Source organism: Octodon degus, unplaced genomic scaffold (assembly GCF_000260255.1).
Source record: "Octodon degus isolate 3935 unplaced genomic scaffold, OctDeg1.0 scaffold00005, whole genome shotgun sequence".
Classification (NCBI taxonomy): domain Eukaryota; kingdom Metazoa; phylum Chordata; class Mammalia; order Rodentia; family Octodontidae; genus Octodon; species Octodon degus.
The window spans coordinates 20,712,914-20,732,149 of NW_004524581.1; the positions used below are offsets into that span (position 1 = coordinate 20,712,914).

At 45.1% G+C, this 19,236-nt stretch overlaps 1 protein-coding gene and 1 pseudogene across 5 annotated transcripts; both read right to left on the bottom strand.

Annotated features, from left to right (window-relative positions):
- Window positions 1–4,280: 4,280 nt before the first annotated feature.
- Window positions 4,281–17,071, bottom strand: Enpp4 (ectonucleotide pyrophosphatase/phosphodiesterase 4). 5 transcript variants are annotated; one of them, XM_004624096.2, is made up of 4 exons: window positions 16,807–17,071; window positions 9,173–10,032; window positions 7,957–8,127; window positions 4,281–4,837 (listed from the first exon to the last, which is right to left on the bottom strand). In XM_004624096.2, exons 2-4 carry the CDS (start codon window positions 9,996–9,998, stop codon window positions 4,473–4,475), a joined length of 1,362 nt encoding a protein of 453 aa, XP_004624153.1. In that variant the 5' UTR covers window positions 9,999–10,032; window positions 16,807–17,071; the 3' UTR covers window positions 4,281–4,472. The 5 variants fall into 5 exon arrangements, with proteins under 5 accessions (XP_004624153.1, XP_023575114.1, XP_023575116.1 ...); XM_023719346.1 differs by lacking the exon at window positions 16,807–17,071 and adding an exon at window positions 16,615–16,625; XM_023719348.1 differs by lacking the exon at window positions 16,807–17,071 and adding an exon at window positions 16,228–16,390.
- LOC105742592 lies at window positions 5,114–7,006 on the bottom strand (annotated as a pseudogene).
- Window positions 17,072–19,236: the final 2,165 nt, after the last annotated feature.

Below are 19,236 nucleotides of genomic sequence, written 5' to 3' on the forward strand. Positions count from 1 at the left end.
TTGCCAATCAGGCAAACATGTCCACCTGAATCCAGCTATGGTCTCTTGTGTATCTCTTCCTCATTCCTGTATTTCTCCACGGTGTACAGGGAGGCACCAACAAGGCCCAACAACTTAGCTCAGAACTCCTGGATATTTTTCATGGAAGCAGCTTTGGTTCAACCCTTCAGTCTACCATTAGTGCCAAAAGAAGTTCCATGATTCACTGTTAAGTATAAAAAGCTTACTGATCAGTACTCACATTCTTGGGAACTTGCAATTTCCCAAACCCTCTTCCAAGCACTTTATGTAAGGATCCTGTAAGACTTGCAACCACTGCATGACTTAAGACTGCCTTTACTCCACTGTACAGATTGGAAGTGAAGATACTCTTCTCAGGATGGGTAGCTACGTGGAGATGGGATTCAGGTCAGGCAACCCTATTCTTCCCTGCCAGCACTCTCTGGGACCTCCATTGCAAATGGTAAATGCGAACACAGGAATAGACATCTTGGCCTAATCTGTGAGTACAGATTGTGCCAGCCTTTTTGTTTGTTTTTTCCTTTTTTTTTTAATTAATTTTTTTGAGAAACAAATAGCAATGAGACAGTTTCAAAGCAGGTTAGTAGAACAGTTTCAATAATTAATACATTGCATACTGTTGTCTTCGTAGTAATTTATAATACAAGATGCAGACATGATATCCTATCTAAACACTGAGTACAAATCTTTCTCCTCATTGAATTAAGAGAAAGTAGCTGTATATCTATCCTATTTTGTATATACGTATACAAAATGGTCCTTCATTTGCATTTTATCCCCATTTTTTGGTTAGTTTCGTCAGAGAAGAGTATTCCATTGCCATTTAAATATTGTAGGTGCATGCATTCAGCAAAATAATCCAATATAGTCCAGTAGTCTATAATAGTAGTGGGCTATCCATAGGACTGGCAATGTCAGAAGTTGTTGACTTGAGCCTTTAACAGCTCAGCATATTATTATGGCTTTACTTTGCATACCTCATTTTTACACTTTTCTGCTGAATGGTTAAGACCAAGATAAAGCAAGAGCTATATAACAAGAAATGTAATTTCTGCATCTGACAAAGTCAGTCAAATCCTGCCTTTTGGACAGCTCCTCCTACGGGATGAGTGAGAAGACTGGTCGGTCGCTTCAGCACTCCCAAGGGTCTCTCCACACCCACCACCAGTCATGTGACCGACAGCCGGACTGAGGACCCAAGAGGGAGAGGCAGGGTCGGCACCGACTGCTGGAGGCACAGGCCTGGAAAAGGGTTTGGGAGAGCTCAGCAGACACAAGAAACCTGCAGGTGTAGTTTCACAACTTTTCAGCCAAAGAGTACCTTTCATTGTTCCATTTTCCCATAGTTCCTTTGTTCACTGAGCCAACGAACGCATCACTGCCCACTAGAGAAAACTTCACTGACTATATTCATTTGAATAAGTCATTAGATGCCCTTAGCAACATTAAAAACAAAGCTTAAATATAACTTGGTGTTTTGTAATCTGCTTATAAAACTTTTTTTCTTCTTTGTAAGCCAATAAATGAGTTCACGAGCTCTGCAAATTTATCCTGGCTTTCTTTCCAATGATAACCTCATGCTGGACTCCATATTTTAAATTTTTGAGGGGCCAGGGAGATAGCTCAGTAGAATAAGCACCTGCCTGGCAAGCGCAAAGGCCTGAATTCAATACCCGGTTCCAAAGGGGAAAAAAATTGATTAAGTGTTATATCTTTAATTATAGTTTATATCTTAAAAGATCTGTGATACAATGCTTAAATGAAAATTTTTGCAAATTACTTAAGTCCCAATGACACACCTATCATACTATGCATATTCTGCAAAAAAAAGATGACAAAAACTTAAAAACCACTGACAGTATAGTTTTACACAAAATAATTACAGCAAAATGTTTTGATAGAGTTTATTCATATATTTCAAAATCATAAGTCTATAGCTATGAACTCTAACAACTGTCAATATGTATTAAGGCACTAATGATTTTCTTTAAAGCACTTATTTTTATTTACATTCTATTTTAAGAATTGACAATAAATATATCACATCTAACTGCTGTCTTTCATTTGTAATCTTATATATTAACAAAGTAGCAAAACCCTATAAATAAGAGCAATTAAATATAATCTTCCTTGAAGCACACAAAACACAGGAAAGGGAGGAAAACACCAAAGAAAAGCGTAAAGGGATTTTAATCTTCTAATTTTCCAATAACTCATTTGTGAATATTTTAAAAAAGCCTAATCAGATAATACTACTCCAAAGCCTTCAGCACAAGGCATGGTAGTATTTTTATTCTATTACTGTTTGGTAGAAAAGCATACACATTAATAACAACAGCACAGATTTATTCTGAATTCACAGAAAATTATCAACTTTCCTATGACCTGAGTACTGTGGCCATGAACAGGGAGCCTTTAACTACAGTCAAACGCCTCCCACTTCCCAGAAAATACCGTAGCACATGAGTTAATAATCACTTAACAAGATCCACACCGAACCAGAAGCTGTTAGTTTTACTAAAAGATTTCTCCGTCCCTACACGTGTCATTGGCTTTCTCTTACAGACAAGTGAATTCAATGCTTAATACGATATGCCTGTCTCGGCTTAAACACTATGAACTCATTAAATACTTCATCTGGCTCACACCAGCCTACACCCAGTCCACTTGCAGCTAGACACCTTGTAAATGGATTTCTGAGTCTCACAACCATCGATGAAGCTGGTGCAATCACTGAAACCATCCCAAAGGCTAAGATCTACTAACTAGAGTCAAATATTCCACTGCTGTTTTGAAAATGTCCACCACATAAAAAAAAAAAAAAGAATCCTAATGTGGCAGCTCTTTGATAGTTTTGAAAAAGATGAAGTCGAAATTTCATTTAGATCAACTCTCTTTATAACTATTGCATGTGAAGACAAGAATCTGAAAATTTATTCCAAAGCAGTTAGTCCTCCAGTGTTTTTAATAGACTTAAGTTTATGACGAGTAGCATGGATTCTTTGTCTGGGGTACAGAAACACCCAAGTAAGTTTTATAAAAAGTAACAGACACCAGCTCAGGAAGTTAGCAGTGACCCACCAGGACATGCGCTGTATTTTCTGGCACCGCAGATAATCAACGTATAGGTTAGCTGTACACATACCGCAGCTTAGCTCTGTAGGTGAAGAAGTTACCAAGGATGTGACAGGAGAACCGCCAGTGTGAGGCTCTTCCACCACTTAACGCATGGATGGTGCAAAGACAGGGCCACTAAATTTCACTTCAGATTTCTTTGCTACTCTATTGTCTAAAAGATAAATACAGAAATCTTTCTTCATCCCTTTGACACAAACAAAATCAGACCTGTACTCAGGTCATGCATTTACTTGGATACTTGAGGTTTCAATAAGCATGAGAAAGCTAGAGGCAATAACAAAAACTCATGAGGTTTTCAAATTATGACGTTAGCTTGTGAGCTAGGTAGAAGTAAATAAATATGCAGTGCAAAAATAGCCTTTCCTGAGAGCTGTGCCCTAGACGAGTGGAAGCCTGACCGCTGCCTACTCCCCTGGGGCTTCCTACTGTAACTCACAGAACATCTGCACCGACACACACACACACAGGCATTCGACACAAATAGAGAAAGGCATTTTCTCTACTTCTGATTTATTAGCAATGATCTTCAAAGAATTCAACTTTTGAGTCTTCGAAGGCTTAAGTTTCTTAGTAAAGATACAGCGGTGCCAGCGGAGGTTTGTACTACACGGTGCTGAGGGTTTTGTTCGTCCTGTTATAGCTTTTCTTAAAATGGTTTCTCCATGTCAGATTTTTTAGGGGACCTGGCTAACCAATTTTATTAACCATCACAGAATTTCCCACTTCAGTGGTTCACTTGGGATAAAAACTGAGCAGCACATTCCAGGTGACTTGAACCACCAGTGGAACATGTACAGCTATCCCATGTGGCCCACGGCACAGTGAACGCATGCCCACAGTGGGTCAGGGCCACGCAGCAGCAAGACAGACGATGGCCCCCCAGGATGAATGTGTTAAAGGCAACTATAAAAATATAGGAAATTTTTCCTCTCTGATACATAAAATTCACAAATTGTTTCATTTACAAGTATATAAATTTATTAGAAAAATGTGCCTACCAAACTTTGGTATAGTTTCATTGTTTCATTTAAAGATGTATCTATCTTCACTACAAAAAAAAAAAAAAAAAAGGTGGCATTTTTCTCTGGAAAAGCCATGTTAGAAAAAGATGACGTGAACTGATTAACTAGCAACTTTAATCGGGGTTGTTTGTATTAGCAACGCACCAAAACAAAGCACAAGGAAACACAAAATACTTCCAGCATGCCTGGTCTAAGCTGTCTTTATGTTTTCACGGTTGTAACACTACTCCTTGAATGTATCCTTAGTTCTGAGGTTGATCGAAGACGACACCGTGTAGGAGCCCCAGCCTGTCACTCAATTAAAGGATCATCATCGTCGTCTTGTAGCTGAAGTCGGGAGAAGGGGCGGGGTGAAGAAAGTCTATTCTGCATGAATATTATGAGGCACGTGAGCACAGTCAACACCAACAGTGCGCCAACGACAATCCCAATGGCTTCTGGGAGATTAATGCACCACTGGTCAGCTAGTAAGCACTTGGTGTGCCCAAGGGTTCCATTATTGGGCTGTGGTTTTAATCCCAGGATGTGGCACATCATTGGGTAAATATCCACGATGTTCATGGTGCTCTGCTTGTAGCCTTTGTGAAAGGCAGGACCGTGGGCAGCTAGAAACGGATGCATGGCAGGCAAAGAGTTGTCATAGCCGTGGTCTCCTACTGAGAAGAGAACAAAAAGGTGTTAGCAAGACTGGCCCTCTTATAAACTAACTTGCTTCAGGAACAAGTACACTCACTTCATGAACCGTATATAGCTTTATAAATTCAGCCTAACTCCTGTCCATGAAAATTCTGGTTAGCTGCACCATGCAGGAGCCACAGTTTAAAACTCCACCTTTCCTTCAGCTCCACCAAGCTCCCTTTCACACGCAACCCCTCTTCCCCTGGATCTGGCCTCAGGTTCCGGATCTGGCTTCTCCAGCGGCTGCTCTTCCCTCTCAGCCTGAACCCTACAGACTCCACCTCCCACCTCGACAGGCTGAAGTCCTGCTCACCTGAGAAGATCCACCGGGTATTCCTACGGCCAAACCTAAAGGGCATCCCTATTTTGCAGCGGTGACGGATCTTATGATCCACCAGTGCATGTGTGGTGATTGGTAGTGAGGATTTTCATACAAAGGTGGTCCTCCCAAACTTCCCTGAAAAATCTTTATCAGATTTAAGACAAAACGAGATCCTATTTCTACAAGCTGAGCATCTTCATCTATGATCTGGAAGTTCTGAAAACATAACCTATTATCCAAAATGGTAAAAGTGAATACATGGTACACAAATGGCTGGCTTTGGGGATGACACTGTGATGTGCTAGAAATCTGAATTAAGAGTTCTTTTAGCAAAGCATAATGTGATAATTCATCAAAAGCAGGGTCAAAAGACAGTGGGCAAGAACCTTTCAAACAGTTTCCAGTCATCTTTAATTCAGCCAGGGTGTGAACATTCTGAACAAGAACTTTGGCAGAGGGCCCATAAGGTGAATTTGAAAGCCACATGTAAAGATCTAGTATTTTCTTAGCTTCAAAATAAATGCACTTATTGCAGTTTTTCAGACCTCATTAATCACAAATAATTTATCTCTACGATCCATTTTAGTATCTGCTTTAGAATGAGGCATCAAGGTTCTCAAGTCCTGCGTTAAATGTCTTGTTCTGAAATTTATTCCTCTTGAAGAAAAGATGAAGCAGCAAGTAAAAGACCTGCACAAGCTGAGAAAGAAAGAGCCAGACGGTTCTTCCACACGATCCTACTGAAGACGTTTTTGTTATACCAGCTGAGGAAAAACCAGTAGAAACCCAGTGTGTAAAACCAGAGCCAAAAGTTGATTTAAAAGCAAGGGAAAAAAAAGGATTTACAAAAGGCAAAGAAAACTGAAACAGAAGATGTACAGTAAAAGAGCAAAATAAATAAGTGGATAATTGTTTTCCAATCAGTGCATATTTATTCCCTATTTGGTGTGTAAATACATCTAAGATGCCTAACTAGTGTGCCATTTATTTATTTATTTATTTTTTAGTGTGCCACTTAAAAGAAAAAAATACCTTTTATCTTTTTCTAAATAAAGCATTGTACCACAAAAAAAAAAAAAAAAAAAAAAAAAAAAGTAAAGGGCAGAATGCATGAGGGGCTGACAGTCAACAAGCACCACCAGCAGGGGGCAGGATTCAGAATTCCACACAAGAGTTCTGGTAGGAATGTGCAAGGAAAGCAAGTAGCGCAGACCTGGGGCCACGGATGGGATCTGACTCTGAGAAAAACAGGATAAACAGGTCCCTGATGAATCTCCAACACTAAAGAACCAACTTTTGGTCTCATTTTCATAAATGTCCTCTTTTTGTCTGCCTTTGTTGTATTTAATACATTCTCACTTTCATATTAAATAAACTGCATGTGCATTGTGTTTGTTGTTCTTCAGCTGTATTTAGATGAAATATTTCATAATAAAAATAACACGTGATCAAGATGACAAAAAGAATAGGTATAACTTCAGGGTTTTCTTTTTTTTTGCAGAACCGGGAATTGAACTTAGGCCCTTGCGCTTGCCAGGCAAGCACTTATTCTACTAAGCCATCTCCCCGGCAAGAATAGGTATAATTTCAATAATACAATTTTCACATATAAATAATAGAAAGAAGATAAGAAGGGGGAAACTCCCATTGTATTTGTCTAACTCTGTATTGAGGGACTACAGAATGTTTTTGTTTTCATTCCTATATTTTACAGGTCTGCAGCCCAAGTATAAAAAATAACATAAACACAAATGATACACAAACTCCACTACCTCTGAGTCTGTCTTACCCTTGACCATAGTAGGGCCTGCAAACTCCAGCCCATGTTCAGACTAACCAATGCAGCAGTCCACTTCGACTCCTATATATGCTACAAGAACATGCTTGACCAGCTCAGACACCAGCTGGCTCATGGCACCTAAAATAATTATCTGGCCCTTTGAGAAAAATGTGCTGACCCTGCTATGGGCTACAACATCAGACGGAAAGAAAGCACCACAGCTGAAGGCAGAGGATGAACTCTGCTTAGCTCTCTCCTGTTTTAGGAGAAACGCTGATAGGTCCATTTTGTTTACTAGTGGACTTTGTTTACTTTCTGGTTCTTGCTCAGTGGCCTAAATATAGAAAATATAGTACTAAATACAGGAAATCAAGAAAATGATTTTATCACCGGGAACGACTCAGGATTGCAGAAAAATTTTAACGCAGACCAAAAAAGGAATGTGAGGTAGCTAATCTCTCTCTCTAGCTTTGCTGCCGCTGCTGCAAGAAATTCTTCTCCTTCTCCTTCTTCTTCTTTAATGAATTTTAGAGTCTTACTACACAGATCGGACTCATAGGGACCCTCCTGTTTTCAGCCTGCCAAGCACTAGGATTACAGGAGCGTGCCACCACGCCCAATCTCAGTTGCTGTCTCAGCACACCCCGGGCCAGGGCCAGCACAGCAGGCCGGGGATTGAACATGGGTCCCTGAGTCTGCCTAAGCAGGTGCTTTAATCCACTGAGCTATCTGGCTGGTCCTTAGCTTTGCTTCTTTACTTCCCTTTTATTTTCTACAAATGAAGGGAAGCAATCTTGAAACTTGCTGACAGTAACCACAGTTTTGGAAGGAAGTAAACCTACACTTTTAAGCTTACCCATCCTTACAATCTAAGAATGAAATTCTGGTTATTGTAGATTGACTCCAAATACTAATAATAGTAACCCAACAATCTTTCTAACAAAGCAATGTGCAGTGAATCCCTAGGATACAACAGAAATATCCTAAATACTTACATTTTGGTAATGATTTATTTTGTACAATTGTCCACCCTTCATCAGCAACCACAATAATAGGCTGGATTCGATCATTATGCTGGTAATGAAATCTACTAGGAATATCTTCTTTGAGATAAACATTCATGTGAGAGCTACAATTTTTTAATTTGTCATAAACTTCTGTTATATCTACAAAAAAGAAAAGCCATAGTTGACTAATAAGGAAAATCTTGCTCAACTACAAATTAATTTTGGACAATGTCATCTATTGAATCACTTTTAGTTCTTAGAACAACAGAGAATTATGTGACTGTGTTGGGGATGGATGCACACACACACACACACACACACACACTCATACACACACACACATTTTCTAAGCATTCAATGCTTCATCACTTTTACACAATGGGTACTACTTTCATGTTGAGCTCTGAATAAACAGAAACTAATTATGTACTACTACTAATTACCACTTCTAGGACTAAAAGAAAAATATGTTTTACACTAAAATCAAAGATATTTTTTAACACATTCCCACTGGTTTGACTATATAGTCTGAATATGCCATTGGCTGGCTTGAACAACGGGTGGTACTAAAGAAATGAATCACACATGTGCCACCAGTAGTTCAAGCCAGCAAGAGTGTAGCAGCCACCCAGCAGCAAGACACAAATTACAGCCCTATTATAAATGTGTTGAAGACAAAAAAATTTCCCTTTTCCCTTAGTGTGGAGAACTGTGAACTACAACAAGATTCAAGAGAAAACACCTAATCTATACCCCACCTGTTCACAATCTGTACACCAGGGGAGTGCACACCAAGTGAGCAGGCATCCTGGGCCACCAGGAGCCACAGAGCCACTCTTCCAAAGGCCCCCGGAAGCCACAGAGCCACTCTTCCACAGGCCACCAGGAGCCACAGAGCCACTCTTCCACAGGCCACCAGGAGCCATAGCACCACTCTTCCAAAGGCCACCGGAAGCCACAGAGCCACTCTTCCACAGGCCACCAGGAGCCACAGCGCCACTCTTCCAAAGGCCACCAGAAGCCACAGAGACACTCTTCCACAGGCCACCAGGAGCCACAGCGCCACTCTTCCAAAGGCCACCAGAAGCCACAGAGTCACTCTTCCACAGGCCACCAGGAGTGACGAAGTCACTCTTTCACACCCTCCCTCCTTAGTCAGTGCCCCACTCAGGTAACAGTGTCCCTCAGCCCGAAGTCCACTTACTTATTTTGGGAAGAATTGCAGCCACAGGGGTCAGATCGATGAGGCTGTAGTCTGAAGGATCAATGCAGAGGTCCAAGCGTATCACTCTGCTCTCAGAACACTGCGACATCCCATGGTCACTTGTGATGATCACGTTGAGACTGTCCCACAGTCCTGCCACTTTTAGGTTCTGGACCAGGTCACCAATATGGTCGTCCACTTCCTTTAACACCCGGCGCATGTGTTCCTTATCTTCAGGCCCGTACTTGTGGCCGCTTGCATCCGGCTCCTCCCAATAGAGGGTGGCAAAGGTGACTGGTGGGTTTGAAATGCTGAGCCACGTGGTGATGTTGTCCAGCCTCTCCTTAAAAGTCACCGAGGGATTGTAATTCATGAAATAGGAAGGGGTGGTGTTGTGGATGGGGACGTCTGTGCCAGGCCACATGGCAGCAGCACTCGACCTGTTCTCCTGTAGCTGGTTTGTCACCCAGATGGGGACCGCCTCGTTCCACCAGAAAGGGTCCTTGTTGCTGGAGTCAGAAAAATATTTCTTGGTGACTGAATCATACATGGAATTGGCGATGATGCCGTGGCTTTCCTCATACAAGCCTGTCACGATGCTGTAGTGGTTTGGGAACGTTTTCGTGATAAAAACATTTTTAACATGTTCTACCAAGACACCTTCTTTAATAAAGTTCTGGAGGTGAGGGAGTTCATAGTGCTGCAGATAGTCAGCTCTGAAGCCATCGAAGGACACCAGCAGCAGCCTGGGTGGCAAGCTATATGACGAGTTCCCTGCGCAGCCAGTCACGAGGCCGGCAAGCATGAACAGCGAGAGGAACGCCATGGTGCGCGTGCAGCAGGGACCGCAGTCAGGGCTCCTAGACGGGAGAGAGCGGGAGCAGTCACAGTCGCGTGTCCCTTAAGTCTGAGAAGCACGGCCACAGAGGCCCAACCTTCATAACTCTACACGCCGGCACTGCCTACGTTAACTTAAAAACTGGATGCTGCTCAAGCTAAAGTTGGAGCAGGTACAAGCGGCCTGGGTACTGGCCCGTCTCCTTCCCACACGTTCCTCCCCTGAAGGGGCAAAGGGCCACGCCCTGTCCCCATAAATACTCCTACATAGCTGCCCTGCTTGTCCACAGCAGCAGAAATCATTCTTTTAACTTCGCACAAATAAAGAAAAACTGACTCTTCTGTACCAGAGACAAGGCATACCAAGCTTTCAGAGGCTCCAAGGCGGCAGGTTGTTCTTCTAGTTTACTGAATAGAACCCTAGAGTTCCTTTAACCCACAAATACAGTTGGTGCAAATCTGACCACACATGCTCAGCCCCAGACCTTGCTGAAACCACTGGCAGAAAAGGAAGGGTAAGAAATAAAATGCAGGGGGAGGGGACGTAAGGGCACACAGCTGGAAAGCAGCACTCTATGGAGGGCAGGAGGACTGCAAGCTCAGGCCCAGCCTGCCACTGTAGCAAGATGTGTCTCAAAGTAAAAAATGGAAAAGCGGGGAGTGGTACATGCAGCTCAGTGAGAAGGCCCTGGGTTCAATCCCTGATACCCCCAAAAAGGAAAAGAAAAAAGACAGTAAGAAAAAGAGAAGGAGAGAATTGAAAAAAAAAAGGTAAAGAAAGTTAGGAGGGAGGAGAAGGAAAGAAAGAAGGAAAAAGGGAAGGGAAGGAGCTAGGAGCTATTTGAGAAAAAGGTCTCAACTCCAACTCCACCTGCCCATATGACAGTGACCAATAAGTCAGCAGGGACATGGACACCACAGAGGTTTCTGAAGAAACAACAGCTGTTGAAATAAATTTCATCATCTCCTTCTTAAATTGTCATCTTGTTGTCAAAGACTTAAGTCTTCTTCAGTTCTTAACCCAGTTTCAGAGATGTTTCCAAGTTGTTTGTTCTTTTAAAAACAATTCATTGATTATAAGACCATCACACTCCATCACACTCCACCTTCTTTGGTCTCTAGAAAGGCAGGACATAGAGCCAGGTGCAATCATGCATGTCACAATCTCAGCTCCTTGGGAGGCTGAGGCAGGAGGATCACAAACTCAAAGCCAACCTGGGCACTATAACCAGGCCTTGTTCCAAAACAGAATAGAAGTCTTAAGGGTGTAGTTCAATTTTGGAGTGGTTACCTAGCATGCATGAGACCCTGGCTTTGATTCCTGTCACACACACACACACACACACACACACACACACACACACAGAAAGGAAGAGAGGGAGAGGGAGAGAGAGAGAAACAGAGGCAGAGACAGAGACAGAGTGAAGGAGAGAGGAGGAGGAAAAGAGGGCTAGGGGGAGAGAGAGAGAGAGAGAGAGAGAGAGAGAGAGAGAGAGAGAGAGAGAGAGACACAGATATGTAGGGTCTAGGTAGAATTCAGGAGGACTAGGTCAGCTGACAGGATTCAGGCTGGTGCTGGAGCTGCTGCATTCTCTGGGTCAGTTCCCGGGAGGGAGCAGGAGGTAGAAGGGTCAGAGGTGTGCAGAGCAGGAAGTGCCTGCAGTGGCCAGCACTGCCGGAATTCGAAAATGCACGAGGCAGCACAGGCAGGCAGTGCTGAGGGCTGGTCCCAGGGATTTTCCTTAACAACACTGCTCTTCCTGCCAACCCAGTGGCCCTGGCAGACACAGACATGAACAGAGCAGGCAGCTGACCCAGCCGAGGCTTGAGACGCTGCCCCAAAACAGAAGGCTGCCTACGTTGAAGACACTGGCATTAGAGCGGGTGGGACTGGAGCCGAAGCCTCGGCGCTGAACTGGCAGACGGCCCCGAGGTTCTGACGCACTCGAGAACAGATGTGTGAAACCAGGCAAAGATGCAAAGGCTGAAGCCATAAAGGGGTATGGGGGTTCACCACTTCAGAGTGAGAAGACGCTGGCAGGGCGCAGATGTACGCGTCCCGGCCAGCAGCTGGCTACCAGCAGGCAAGTCGCACTCTAAGCCGCTGACTGTGGATTCTGCTTTCTCCCAAACACACTGCAATGACTGAAAGACAGACTTTCCTCTTTCGATCTGTGGTGTAGTGGTCAGAGATGCTTACGGCTCAAAGCTGTGGCCCCTCTAAAACCTAGTGACTGCAAGTTCTAAAGACCAAAGACCAGCATTCGTGAGGCTCTTTGGGTCCGGACAACCTCTACCATTTTAGTCAAAGATAGCAGCTCTCTGAGTGTGGGAACGGAACACCTGTCATGAGCAGAAGACAGATACAGCCGGACACCGCCAGCCCAGCGCCCAACAGCTCCAGCTGCAAGGACCCAGCCAGGCTCCTTTCTTTTATTCAGTGTTTGGAGCTCTGCGGTGCGGTGCTTATGCACAGCTCCACCCTTGCCTCAGTCAGTCTTAGCTGGGCTGTCAGACAGCAGCACTACGTGGGCCTACGTCCCAGGTGCCAGCAATTCTAGAACTTCCATCAAAGGCAAGTCTCCACGAAAGCCTCGCAGGCGCCAGGAGGCTGACGCAGGAGGACTGCAGTCAGAGGCCGGGCAGGGCAGTTCAGCCAGACCTTATCTCAAAACAAAAATTAAAAAAAGGGCTGGGAATTCAGCTGCGAGCCTCTGAACCCAGCTAATTCCTCACACTCCAATATTTGTTTCCATTCACAGAACAAATTCAAAGCAGCAAGGTGACAAAGTATTTTCTTTCTTTCTTTTTTCTTTTTTTGTATTTTAGCACAGGACCTACAGGGTCTCACTGCAAAGATCAGACTCAGAGTGATTCTCCTGTTTTCAGCCTCTCAAGTGCTGCAATTACAGGTGTGCACTACCACGCCCAGTCTCAGTCACCATCTCAGTGTGCCCTGGGGGCAAGGCTGGCACGGCACACTGGGGATCCAATCCTGCTCCCTACACCTGCCTAAGTAGGCACTTTAGTCCACTGAGCTATCTGGTCGGCCCAACACAGTATATTTCAGGGGAAAAGGCAGCTGTAGATTTATTTTTAAAACATTATTTACTTGCTGGCTCTTCGCCTGAATAACCATTTTACATTCCGACCCAATCTCACTGCAGAAACCACTCTGGTGCCCAATCCCCTCTGACGAGTGTGAGAACGGGCACGTCCTCACACTCCCAACGCCCTCCCTTCCCTTAGTCCTCTGGTCCTTAAAACAGCTTCCCACTCTCCTGGGCCCACCCAGCTCTCCCGAGTTCACCACCAGCTGCCAGCCCAGCTGCCCTGCCTCATGTTGTCTGACACATCCCAGGACAAGCAGGAATCACTGGAGAAGCTGGGCCAAAGCAGAGCCGTATGGTCTGCCCTCCTGGGAGACCCCAACGTAGCTGTCCAGAGCTCAGGCGCCAGCGCCCACAGCACCATGGCCCCCCTGCCACGCCCTCAACAGCTCTCCACGGCTCTGCGGCCCTTTACTCTCTCTCCTATCTTGGTCACCTTCCCCTCTCGTACTCAAAACCCACTGCCAACTTCATCTTCCTTACCACACCTGCCAGGACATTTCCCTATAAACTAAACTTATAAAGTTCAAAGGGACGCTTTCCTACACAAAGCGTCCGGACACCTCAGTCTGGGGTTCAATCCCTGCCAGAGATCCAACCTGCCTGGCAACTGTTGTGAGAGGTACAGAAGTAAACGCCAGCCTTCATAATCATCACCATGCCTCGCGGTAACAAGGACATGTAAAAAGGTAATAATCACTAATGTTGGTAACCTCTAGGTGACCTGTAACAGCTCTTCTATAATAGTGTGTTTACAGTTCAGACACATTGAAGTCATTTTTTTTTTAAAAAAATCACTCAACAAATATCTAACATATCTAAGTCCATAATACAAACATATACGCACATGTCATGCATCAGGGGAAAAAAGCTTTATACTTTTCAAGTATCTAATACTCAAGACAGGATGTAAATAATCAAAATAATGAATCAGACAAAGAAAACATAGGCTCTACACTTGAATCAACTTTGTTCTACAATATCAAGGCTTCTTTGTAACATGGTCTGGCAGATTCATACACTGTGTTTTTTTTTGTTTTGTTTTTCATTTATGTATGTGGTACAGGGTCGCACCATGTAGCTCGGGCTCATAGTGGTCCTATTTTCAGCCTCCGCAGCACTGAGATTACAGGCATGCACCACCACACCCAGACTCCATCACCAGCTCAGCATGCCCCAGCGGCAGGGCCAGCACAGCATGCAGGACTGAGGATCAAACCCTGGTCCCTGCACTTGCCAAAGCAGGCACTTAGTCCGCTGAGCTATCTCGCCAGCTCTTATATTGTTTTTTTTAAGAACTAAACCCTTAGAGGAATTACTACAAATGGAACATCATAGGATACCAACGATTTTTCCAATACAGTAACCTCCAGGAGTAGAGGGGCGTCAAGACTAGTCAACCAAAGGGGCCAGGACAACTAGGGATCTACCTGCAGAAGAATGGAAGCCCTCACCTCCTAACACACCTAAGAATTAGCTCAAAATCAACCACAGACCTAAATTAAGAGTGACAGCTATAAGGCTCTTAGAGGAAAAGACAGGATCAGCTCTTCATAACCTTGGATTAGACAAAACCTTCCTCTAGTCTCCTGTCTTGGAGACTAGACAATCAAAACCATTAAAGAGAGAGAGAGAGAGAGAGAGAGAGAGAGAGAGAGAGAGAGAGAGAAAGAAATACATTAGATTTCATTTAAAAAAATTTGTGCTTCCAGGGATACCATCAAGCAAGAAGAAAGACGATTCTAGAATTAGAAGAAAATACCTGCAAATTATCTGTTAAGGGAATTGTATGTAGAATAAAAACTTGCGATTTAGTCATAGTCAAATAATCAGGTTCTAAAAATCAGTTTCCTCATTTTGCTTTAGTCCCAAGGCTGCTATTTTCAGGGGGCCGGAATCGGCACCATGACAGGCAGGAGAATGTTAGTATGAAACTAAAATACATTACAAATAATTTAGTCTAATGTCCTTTCACATATGATCAAGCTGAATTCCAGGGACTGGATGAGCTCAGAAAGCACTCAGCTCTTAGTCATTCCACGCCCGCAGTAAATTGGGGAATAATCCTCACACTAACAACTACGCTGAAGCCAACAACACACAATATAAAACCACTGTTGAATTCCTATTACTTTGTTTAGTGAAATTCTTTATCTTTTCTAATGTTTTCTTAAGTTATTTTTTATTTTCTTAAAAAAAAAAAAATCCTCAAACCAGTAACAGAATTCCACTTGCCAGAATGTCTGCCTCTCTTTTGTTCGCAGTGCCTGGATCTAAAACTACCACATTGTTTCTTTCTAACAGCTAGTGGTAATCCATCAACAAGCAACCAGTGAAAAATTCTCAAGTACTTTTAAAGGATGAAAATCAAGCTTTAAGGAATGAAGTTGTTGTATTGGGAAAAATTCTGTAATTTTTCCCACCAAAAATATATAGCAAAGGGAAGAGCTGACCCATCCCAACAGCTACCTCATACCATTGGGTCTCCCTCCATTCAGGGGACAAAACCACCCTCTACCTCCTCTGGAAAGATTTGCAGGCTGTCAGCTCTCACTGGCATTCACTGCCCGCGTGAGAAGATGTGACCTCTCAGAGGGATACGGTGCACAGCGACTGCCTGGCAAGCCCAAGGTCCTGGGTTCGATCCCTGTACCCACCCAACCACCCAACTCCCACAACCAAAAAAAGAAAGGATATGGTGAAAAGCATCTGTCACTAATAGCATGTCACCTGCTCTGTAAGGTAAGTGGCTTCAAAATCGCACTGTACATGGAGACAACTTACACGTTTGCCTAAGATTATGCTCGGATAACCAGTCCCCGAAAAGCTTTCATATTTTAAAAATTCTAGGATTCTGAATTATTCTCCAGTTTTCTGGCACACACACAATTTCCTAGCACCTTCAAAACAGTTACTTTCTTGACTTTCTACATAGTAAGATGTCTCCTGCATGTACTCCTTGTGTTTTCATCAGAATTTCTTGCTCATTTCATTTTGTAACTCAAAGGAGAGAGATGGAACGAATGAGATGAGAACTCTCAAGAGCTCAGTTTCCTTAAAACACCTGAGATCAATCCGGAAAAAAGGAAGCTAGGAGAAGCACGGTACCGACACCCGCAGCCGATTTCCTCCAGGTCCTGGGGCTCCCAGGTCGCCTGAGGGCTCCCCAAGCCCGGGCTGGGTCCGGTGACCGCAAGCACCTGCCTAGCGTCCTGCACGGTCCGGAGGCAATCTCCAAAGGGTACTTGCACCTCCCTGCCCCAAATAGGACGTTACTAGTTTACGGGATTGTTGGGACTAGGGAAGGAAGCGTTGTTGATACGGGGCTTAAACCAACATCCGGCCATAAAAAAGCACTTGGGCGGGATCTCTCACTGGCCTGTGCCCGCGTTCTAGAAAAGGTTTTACATATAATTATCGAATCACAAATATTTAATTAACCTAAGCCCTGCTACCCCGGCAGGTGCAGCCCGGGACTGGAGCCCGGAGAGTCACCGCAAACCCAAGGTCTATGCCACCGTCCCAGCTCCACCCTGCCCCCCACCGCGGGCCGGGACCCCGTAACCTCTGACCCCGTGACCCCCAGACCAAGGCCCGCGTCCGCCCCGCCTCCCCGTCCGGTACCCCGGACGTGACCACCGACTTCCCGGGAAGGGGGTGCCTTGCAGGGCACGGCCCGGGCCTCACCATCTTTCGGTTTCCGTCCAATCCCCGGGGACCAGGGAGGATGACCTTCCCTTCCAAACGCTCGGCGCCCACGCGCCGCCACCGCTTCCCGGCGTGGGAACCTGCGCCCGCGGGTGCCCGGAGCCGCGGAGAGTCTCGCCAGCGGCCGAGGCCGGCTCCTCCGTCGGCGCATGCGCAGTAGCCACACCCGCGCCCAGGTCACAGCCGCGGGGTCCTACGCTGCCGCGGGCGCCCCAGCTACGCGCAGCCGCTGGGCGCCGCGGGCTAGGACTGCTGGGGCCGAGTCTGAGACGCCTCCTGCTATTGGATGTCGGGGACGGCGTCGGATGCAACTCTCTTTCCGATTGGTTGGCCTCACGTACCACCTGGAGCCAGGTGCCGTAGCTGTCGGAGGAGGAATGGGTCGGGTCTCCCCGCCACGCCTCGTTTTTAACTCTAGGTTAGGTGCCCTTCGGCCGAAGTCCCTCTCGCTTCTCGCATCCCCTAGAGTGCCTGTGGGATTAGGGTCTTGCAGGGTACCGAGCCAAGACTGTCCCCTGAGAAGCAGGTGTGGAGGGCAGTCAGGACGTCCCTTCCCGGTTTGCCCCGCATTGCTTCTGGGCAGAGCAGTGGTTGCCCACCTGTAGAGCCCCAATAAAAGCCAGCTAAGATCATCCAGTTAGATTTGCAATATGTACATATTTTAATATATTTGGTACAGAGTCTACAGGGTCTCACGACATAGATTGGACTCGTAGTGATTCTCCTGTTTTCAGCCTCCCAAGCGCTGGGATTACTGGTGCACCCCACCACACCCAGTCTCAGTGCCATCTCAGTGCACCCCGGGGCCGGAGCCAGCACGGCATGACCGGTATGGAACCCCAGCCACGGTGCTCTGCCTAAGCAGGCGCTTTAATCCCCTGAGCTATTTTTGTGCTTCTACTCCGATGAGAAACAAACCCTTCTCTTGACAGATGTGTATGTGGGTTGTACCATCTTTCATAGGAAGAATTGTTCCAACATTTGGATAATAGAACCGTTAAACTTACCAGAAAGGCGCCTTCCCAGACACAGGCAGATCCATTTACACTTGTGCTGACTGGACTTGTCAGTTAAGAGAGAATGGGATCTTTTTTTATATCTGCATCGCGGAACAGCATCTGGCTTAGACGTACTTGTAAATCATTATTTAACCTAATGGAGTGTTTGAAGGTGCTCTGGGCTTGCTGCGCCCTACCTATCCCTCTCCCCACCACTGAAATGTAAGTTCGGGGAGAATACCTTCATTCTTGTTCGCAATCTTCCACAGATGCTCAGAAAAGTCCAATTAAATGAATACGAACACTAACCATATCTCAGGTGTTGCCTTAGCCACTGAAGTCGTCGCTGGGACAAAAGGATGAGAGGTTCGCTTAGGCTCACAATTTACAATTTCAGTTCATTGCTTAAATGCAGAAATGGCCTGATGGAGGATCTTGGACGAGCAGAGATGTTCACATCATGGTGGCCAGGAGGCAGAGAGGACAGGAGGCTCCCGGGAGAGAGCTGTACCCTTTCATTTTCCACCTCCATAGTGACCTGCTTCTCCCAACCAGGCCCCGCCTGCTAACAATCCTCCTCCAAAAGTCGCTTTGCTGAGCCTAGGAAGGACATCTAGATATAGACCACAGCCACTGTGAAGGTCTTAATAGCTGTAAACGCAGTACCTGGATTTGTGCCCTGCAGCAGTAGACCTTTGATAGCAAAATCTAAGATTGGGTCCATTGGTCTGAGCTTGAAGGTATAAGATTAACAAGATTCTGGAGGCATCTGGGGAGCCAGCTGGGGCTAGAATTATTCTGTTGGTTATTTGGTTTGTGACCCGATCATTTAATTCCAGTGTCAAGACTTCCTGTTCATTGGTGAACTAAGGCATCTTAGATGTATGAGCTGTTGGACTGAAGGGACAATGGAAGCCATTTGTTCAATACTAAATCTTCCCGGGACTGAATTTGGATACTCTGCCCCTCCTTAGTGGAGCCATCCTGGACAATGTTCCCCACCTATTTGAGAATTAATTTCCTTGTCTGTACAACAGGACCTGTTACAGTGGCAGCCTCTTAGGTTACTGTGAAAGGAGAGTAAGCACGTTTGGTAGTCAGCACAGTGAGTGTTAGCAAGTCTCCTCATTTGGGCCAAAATAAAAGAAATGTTATGAAGTTTGAACATACTGTAAGGCTAAGATCAAGGGAATTTATATAAATCCCAGTTCAGAGGAAGCTACATTTTCTGGCATTTGGGGAACATGAGTATTCTGTTTATTCACTCACTAGTGGCATGATTGCTTACAGAGCAGACAAAGCTGACTGTCAGCGACCTATGCAGTGGAGATAGCAGCTAGCTGCTCATCAGCGGGTTCCCTTTACACACTGCCATTACCTGTATGGCTGGATCAGATCACGGAGTACCTTG

Excerpts from the sequence above, each read along its gene's own strand:
- Enpp4 (XM_004624096.2), bottom strand. The coding sequence starts at position 9,998 with ATGGCGTTCCTCTCGCTGTTCATGCTTGCCGGCCTCGTGACTGGCTGC. Across the intron at positions 8,128-9,172 it reads TGCAATTCTTCCCAAAATAA|ATATAACAGAAGTTTATGAC; the intron begins GTAAGTGGACTT and ends TCTTTTTTGTAG. Across the intron at positions 4,838-7,956 it reads AAATAAATCATTACCAAAAT|TAGGAGACCACGGCTATGAC; the intron begins GTAAGTATTTAG and ends TTCTCTTCTCAG.